This window comes from Mandrillus leucophaeus, unplaced genomic scaffold, assembly GCF_000951045.1.
Source record: "Mandrillus leucophaeus isolate KB7577 unplaced genomic scaffold, Mleu.le_1.0 Scaffold238, whole genome shotgun sequence".
Lineage (NCBI taxonomy): Eukaryota > Metazoa > Chordata > Mammalia > Primates > Cercopithecidae > Mandrillus > Mandrillus leucophaeus.
This window is the reverse complement of record NW_012102454.1, coordinates 356335-364020: the sequence shown is the minus strand read 5'-3', so window position 1 is coordinate 364020 and position 7686 is coordinate 356335. Positions and strand designations below refer to the sequence as shown.

General features: G+C 55.6%; 1 protein-coding gene across 1 annotated transcript in view; it reads left to right on the top strand.

Annotated features, from left to right (window-relative positions):
* The first annotated feature begins 651 nt into the window (after positions 1 to 651).
* The window catches only part of MAG (myelin associated glycoprotein), a 10009-nt gene continuing 2974 nt past the window's right edge, over positions 652 to 7686 (top strand). The window contains exons 1-5 of the mRNA XM_011982318.1: positions 652 to 809; positions 2848 to 2903; positions 3983 to 4051; positions 4209 to 4577; positions 7373 to 7679. Of these exons, the coding sequence (XP_011837708.1) occupies positions 4006 to 4051; positions 4209 to 4577; positions 7373 to 7679 (722 nt within the window). The 5' untranslated portion in view covers positions 652 to 809; positions 2848 to 2903; positions 3983 to 4005. The remainder of the gene's footprint in view (positions 810 to 2847; positions 2904 to 3982; positions 4052 to 4208; positions 4578 to 7372; positions 7680 to 7686) is intronic.

The window sequence follows — 7686 nt, the reverse complement described above, 5'->3', positions numbered from 1 at the left end:
GCAATGGAGGGGCCTGGCTAATGGGGGAAGATGGGAAAGCTTCCGGGGGAAGCGGCACCCGGGCTGCTGAACCTACAGGACGGGTGAACGGCAACCAGTGCCAGAGCGGGGAGTGCTATGGAGTGGGGACTGCTTTCCACAAAGAATGAGCAGCAGGTGCCCAGGCCCTGAGTCTGAAGGTACCCCGGGGCTCTGGGGAACACATTCAACCACCCATGCTGTTTATTAAGCTCAACTGCCTGCCAGGAACTTGTCTATGAGCGGGGATGGATTGAGAATATCCAAGACAAGGCTTCTGGCCTGGTGGAGGTCATGTTCTCATGAAAGGAGTTGGTGAACACGGAAGGTCATTTCAGATGGCAAGAGGAGGTGGCACTGACGTTGAGGGTGGAAAGGACCTGTCTCCTCCTGCTGCCCACCTAATGTTGCCACTAAGATTCCCTGAGGACAATGCCTCTGTCCCTCAGCCTGGGACTTCCAAAGAGGTTAGACTGCCCCCCCTCCCCAGGACCCAGAATCAGGGTGTTCAGGGATGGAGGATGGGGAGAGAGCAAGGCAGCCACCCCCAACCCCTCCAGGAAGGAGCTAGGAGAACCCAAGCGTCAGGCTGCCCAGTCCGAGCCCTGTGGTGACAAGGGCCCTTTTGTGCCCCCCTCCCCCGGGGGTAGGGAGGAGCTGGGCCCTGGAGGCAGGCGGCCCCTGGCACCCAGGGGGAGGGGAGGGGCTGGCAAGTGGGGGCCTAGACCCTGGGAGGCAGGGGACTGCGAGCTGGGCCAGCTGAGCAGAGGTGCAGAAGCAACTGCGTCCAAGTGAGTACGATGGCAGGGAGGCCGGGGCATGGGGAGCAGGGTGCCGGGGCAGTGGCACCCAGATGTGAGCAGAGTCAGGTGCTCTGGGTGAGGAAGCGTCGCTGTGCACCGCCACTGATTTAGGATGCAGGAGGGTGTGGCTTGGAGCTGCTCTGGGGATGGGCTGGGACCATCACTGGGGCAGCGATGGGGCTCTGGGAAGAAACCGCAGAGAGAAAGAACAAAGAGCCCCCCTCAGCACCCCTTGTGGGTGAAGGTTTTGCAGGAGAGGTTTCCTTGGGGTTCCCAAGTGCGGGGCAGATGGGGTGGAGAAGGTCTGGGTCTGGCTGAAGAATGGAAGGATGTCCAGGTGATCAGACACCTGCAGTCTGCAATCTGGGAGGTGGATGGGGCAATGGACTGTGAGTGACTGCATTCTAGCACCTGGGCACCCAACAGGTGTGTGTGTGTGTGTGTGCGCACGCGCACACACACACACACGGCTGCCCATGCACCTTCCTCTGTGAGCCTCAGTCAACTTTTATTCATTAATCCCCACTAAGGAAACTTTTTATTTTTTATTACTATGTTTTTAAGAGACGGTACTCTCACTATATTGCCCAGGCTGGTTTTAAACTTCTGGGCACAAGAGATTCTCCCAACTTGGCCTTCCAAAGTGCTGGGATTACAGGCGTGAACCACTGCGCCCGGCCCCAAATAAGGAAACTTTCTAGATGCATTTGTCCTCATCTCATCCTTCCCTTGACATTTTAACCCAACAGATCTGCTGTACATATGTTTATGGACTGTGACCACACACATTGTAACAGCTGAGGTTGATTTGGCCCCCATCCCGAGAACTGGCTTTCCCCGCTGTTAAGAGTACATGATTTACCTGATGGTTTCATGTCTGCCCGGGCATGTGCTCATCCTTATCTGCATCTCTCACCTGTACCTTCCCGTCACAGGTGCAAGGGCAGCGTCGGCCAGGTGTCCACTGGCGCGTGTCTGGCTGGACCCGTGTGTAGCCATCCTCAGTGTGTGTGTGCAGTTCCTTGCATCTTTGTCAGCCTGCCATGCATGCAGGGCTGTGTGTGCGCGTGTGTGTGTGTGTGTGCGCGCGCGCACACCAAATGCCAGGTCTATGTCTGTCCAGGTGTGTGTGGACAGCAGCAGGGGCACTGCACGCATGCCTCGGGAACTGTGTGAGTGCCAGCCCATCTCTGTGGGCACAGGGGTCCCCGTGCCTGTCTGTGTGTTCAGGGTCCTGTCTGAGTGTCCGCATGAGTCTCTGCTGTGTGTGCCTGCCCCTTCTGACTGGGGCTACATCTGTCACATTTCATCCCGGCGATTGGATATGTGTGTGCACGCGTCTCTGTCCGTGGGAAGAGGGTGGTGAAGGCTGGGAAAAGCAATCACTTGGAAACCCTGGCTCCAACCCCAAGGCAACCCACGGAGCAGCAGGGTGCCAGGGGCTCGCTAGCCCCCACCCTGGGCCTTCCTGGCCCCGCGCAAAGCCCAGTCAGGAGTGCCTGACCCCTTTCTCACTCCCCACCCACCCTGAAAGCCCCCCGCAGGCTAAAGCATCCTCTCCCCGAGGGAACAGGACTCTTTTGTACCGGGGACCAGCTTCTGGTGAGGGTGCAGACACCAGGGGCCGTCTGTGGGGTGGGAGAGGGCGGCAGGAATTCACGCGGCATGTCGGGAATGCTGATGTTGTGAAACCCAGTCATTGATGGCGCTGGGTCCCTGCCCGCCACCCCCAGGCCCCGGCCGTGGGACATCTGCTCCCTCACTCCACTCGCCACACCCCTCTGCCTCACCCCCGTACCCCGATGCGGCCATTCCCCCTTCCCTCCCCACAGTTCTCCCACACCCCAGCTTGTGGGGAGTTGTTGCCAGAGAGTGGCTTCGAGGCTGTGTGGGAGGGTCCCAGGCAGGATGAGAGACCACACGGGCAGCCTGACAACAGATCACAACCCATGCAGGAGATACTGAAGCGAGGGCGGGTTGGGGGCCCCGATCCCACCCCCTTGCACCTGAGTGACTCTTGTTGCAGGCTGTCTGGCAGCTTCAGGTGGACCCAGAAGACGTTCCCAACTCAGGGACACTCAGGTGAGGGGCAGGGTACCAATTCTCTTCCCTTGCTTCCGCTTTGCAATGCTGGCCCTGCCTTGGCTCTCTGGTTCTTACTTGCTGGAGCTCTCCAGGGCCATCATAATGACAAAGATACTGATCAGCACATCATCACTGCACAGAGACAGGGCATGCGGCTAAGACTGCAGACCGACTGTGTGGCCTTGGGCGAGTCACTTAACCTTTCTGGACCTCAGCTATAAAATGAGGATAATGCGTCTTCCTCAAAGAGATCAAATGAGTTAAGACAGCAGAATAAGCAATGAGGGCTGGCGCATGGCCAATGCCATCAAAGGGTTTGTAATTATAAGTAATAGCAGCAGGTCGAGTGAGGTGGCTCACGCCTGTAATCCCTACACTTTGGGAGGCTGAGGCAGGAGAATCGCTTGAGCCAAGGCGTTTGAGACCAGTCTGAGCAACGTGGAATATGGCAAGACTCCCATCTCTAAAAATAAATAAATAAATAAATAACTAAATAAATAAACTACAATAAAATTAGCCAGGCATGGTGGTGTGCACCTGAGGAACCAGCTACTCTGGAGCATCGCGTAAGCCTGGGAGATTGAAGCTGCAGGGAGTGCGCCATGATTGCACCATTGCATTTCAGCCTGGGCGACAGAGCTGAGACCCCATCTCAAAAAGTAAAAAGTTAAAAAATATCAGCAGACCAGCAAGGTGATTTACACCGGTAGTCCTTTGGGAAGCCAAGGCAGGAATATTGCCGGAGGCCAGGAGTTCAAGACCAGCCTGGGCAACATAGTGAGACCCCTCCCGCCCCATTTCCACAAAAAAGAAGAAAAATTAACTGGGTGTGGTGGAGCATACCAGAAGCTGAGACAGGAGGATGACACGAGCTCAGGATTTCGAGGCTGTAGTGAGCTGTGATTGTGCCACTGCATTCCAGCCAAGACCCTGTCTCAGAAAAACAAGTAAATAAACGCATAAATAGATAATAATAGCAGCAGCAGCTAGCATGTGAATGAGCCCCTTCCTGAAGGCCACATGGAACACCCCCTTTCACTTCCCCCAGCCTTTAACCCTCTCCTCTCCCTTTCCAGCGATCACTCACTTGCTGTACAGAATGATATTCCTCACGGCACTGCCTCTGTTCTGGATTATGATTTCAGGTAATGGCCGACAGGTGCTGGGGACCCAAGGGCCTTGGCCCCTGGGCAGGTTGGAGGTGGGTCCCTGCACCCCCTGGCATGTGGTCGGGGATGGGAGCTGAAGGGGGTGATCAGGTAGGATGTGTCCCTGAACTTCAGCTCTCCTGCTTGCCCGCAGCCTCCCGAGGGGGTCACTGGGGTGCCTGGATGCCCTCATCCATCTCGGCCTTCGAAGGCACGTGCGTCTCCATCCCCTGCCGCTTTGACTTCCCGGATGAGCTGCGGCCCGCCGTGGTGCATGGCGTCTGGTACTTCAATAGCCCCTACCCCAAGAACTACCCTCCGGTGGTCTTCAAGTCACGCACCCAAGTCGTCCACGAGAGCTTCCAGGGCCGCAGCCGCCTCCTGGGGGACCTGGGCCTGCGCAACTGCACCCTCCTGCTCAGCAACGTCAGCCCCGAGCTGGGCGGGAAGTACTATTTCCGTGGGGACCTGGGTGGCTACAACCAGTACACCTTCTCAGAGCACAGCGTCCTGGACATCATCAGTGAGTCCCCAGCGGTTGTGCAGGCACCGGGGGCTGCGGCAGCGGGACAGGAAGGAGTGTGGCCGGAAGGCCTCCCCACACCTTCCCCAGCAGGCCTGGATGGCAGATCTGGGAGGTGCTGATTTGGCTGGGGGTGCAAACCTCAAGGCCCACGCAGACCATGCAGATGACAGACATGAACAAAGCAGGGCCCCAGAATAGTCTTGCTAGCCTCAGAGGGAAACAGGTGCTCCTACTCTTTTGGAAACACCTGGAGAAAGGCAGTGGGGCCAGTGGGTAGGGGCAAGGCTGCTGGGTCCCCACTTCAGCGTAGTGACCTCGGGCAAGTGACTTAACTTCCTTGGGCCTTGGTTTTCTCTTCTGGAAAATGGGGATAAGAACAGCACTTAAGGCAATGAGTGAAATGCTGTCAGGTGCCCAGGGCAGCACCTGGCACGTGGCCTCTAGCTCTGGCCAACAGAAAGCAGGGCCATGGCTGTCAGGCGTTCTGAGTTTTCAAGATAAACCAGAATTTTGGATTCTTTGGTGTAATCTCCTAATTCTTGAATTTTGGCTGCTGATTCAGATTTTCTTTTTTTTTTTTTAAATCCTTTAAGCCAAATAGAATACAGCTATGGCCAGACACAGCAATCAGAATAGGGCACACTGCCTGATTTCAGGGGATCCCCCTGCCTCATTTCAAATGAGGCAGTCACTCATTTGAGTGGCGCTGCTGCTTGGAGCCCTCAGTGCTGGGTCCCTATGAGACAGCTGGGTTCACCCTGGTGCGGAAAGGGACTGCAGAGGTGCAGTACACACACACACACCACTCTACAGAAATCACACACTACACACTGCACGCTCTACCTACACACTACCCACACACCACACACACCACACACTACACAAACCACACACCACACACACATCACACACTACACATGCATCACACACTACAAAAACCACACACCACACACTGCTCATGCTACCTACACACTGCCCACACACAAAACACACACACACACACCACACACACACAACACATACCGCACTACACAAACCACACACCACGCACTGCATATGCTACACACACTCTACCCACACACCACACATACACCCCACCAAACACACATCACACACACAAACACCACACTACAAAAACCACACACCACACACTGCACATGCTACACACATAGAACCCACACACACACACACCACACCAAACACACACACTACAAAAACCACACTCCACACATTGCACATACTAACCACACACCACACACACACCACACACCACATAAACTACACACCACACACTGCACACACTGCCCACACGCCACACACACTACACACACCACACAGTACACACACCACATACATACACCACATACTGAACATGCTACCCACACACCACACACTACACACCACACAAACCATGCACACACTACACCCTATGTATACACACTGTACACATATATGCACTACCCACACATCACAACACAAACCACACACTCCACACACAACAAACATGCACAACACGCACTACACAAACCACACACTGCACACACACCACACATTACCCAAACCACACACCACACTCCGCACACTCTACCTACACACTACCCACACACCAAATACACGCCACACACCAAACACACACCACACACACTACACAAACCAGACACCATGTACACACCACACACACAAACCACACACTATACCCACCACACACTGCACGCACACACCATACACTACACAAACCACAACACACACTGCAGACACTACCCCTACACCAAACACACACCATGCACTACACACAAATCACATGCTACACAAACCACACACACTACACCCTACACACCTGCACACATACATGCACTACCACACATCACACACATACCACGTGCTACACACAGCACACACATCACACATGATACAAACCACACACCACATACACACCACATACTACACCCACACCACACACACCACACACCACACACACATACACCACGTACTACACAAACCACATACCACACACGACCCAAATTGCACAACACCCCCACACACTGCACACGTACATGTACTACTCCCACATCACACACACCACACATGACACTGACCACACACCACATACACCACGCACTAAACTCACACCACACAAACCACACATCACACACACAACACACACTGCACACATACCATACACACAAACCACACACTGCACATGCTACCCACACACTACACACATGCATCACAAACACACCACACACTACACAAACCACACACATCACACTACACACATGCACCATACACCCACACCACACACACACACCCCTGCACACACACACTCACGTGCCAGGCAGAGGGTAAACCAAGCAGGCATGGGAGAGGAGAGCCGCTTGGGAAGCGATGAGGTGTGGGGAGCCCACACTGCCAGAGCTACGGGGTTTGTAGCCAGTGTTACCTGGTGCCAGCTGCAGCCTCAGTTTCTTCATCTGCAAAATAAGCAAAATTACAGTACTCGCCCTCTCACTTCGTGGGAGGGACTGGCAAGTTAAACGCTGTCAAGTGCTCTGGCCACGACACTGTGATTTTCATTACGATGGTGCTCTGATGGCTCCGTGGAGGGCTCCGGGGTGACCAGGAAGAGGAAGGGTGAAGGGAACTCTGGATCCGGAGGCAGGGAGCGGAGGCGGTACCGTTGAGGCGTACCATTGCCAGCAATGGAGGTGGACAAGGAGGAGGGTGGGTGGGGTGGGACTGGGACTGTAGCCCAGTGCTGCTTCCTCAGCCCTCCCTTTCCCCGCCTCGTATAGACACCCCCAACATCGTAGTGCCCCCAGAAGTGGTGGCAGGCACGGAAGTGGAGGTCAGCTGCATGGTGCCAGACAACTGCCCAGAGCTGCGCCCTGAGCTGAGCTGGCTGGGCCACGAGGGGCTGGGGGAGCCCGCTGTGCTGGGCCGGCTGCGGGAGGACGAGGGCACCTGGGTGCAGGTGTCGCTGCTGCACTTCGTGCCCACGAGGGAGGCCAACGGCCACCGGCTGGGCTGCCAGGCCTCCTTCCCCAACACCACCCTGCAGTTCGAAGGCTACGCCAGCCTGGACGTCAAGTGTGAGCCTGGGTGCGGG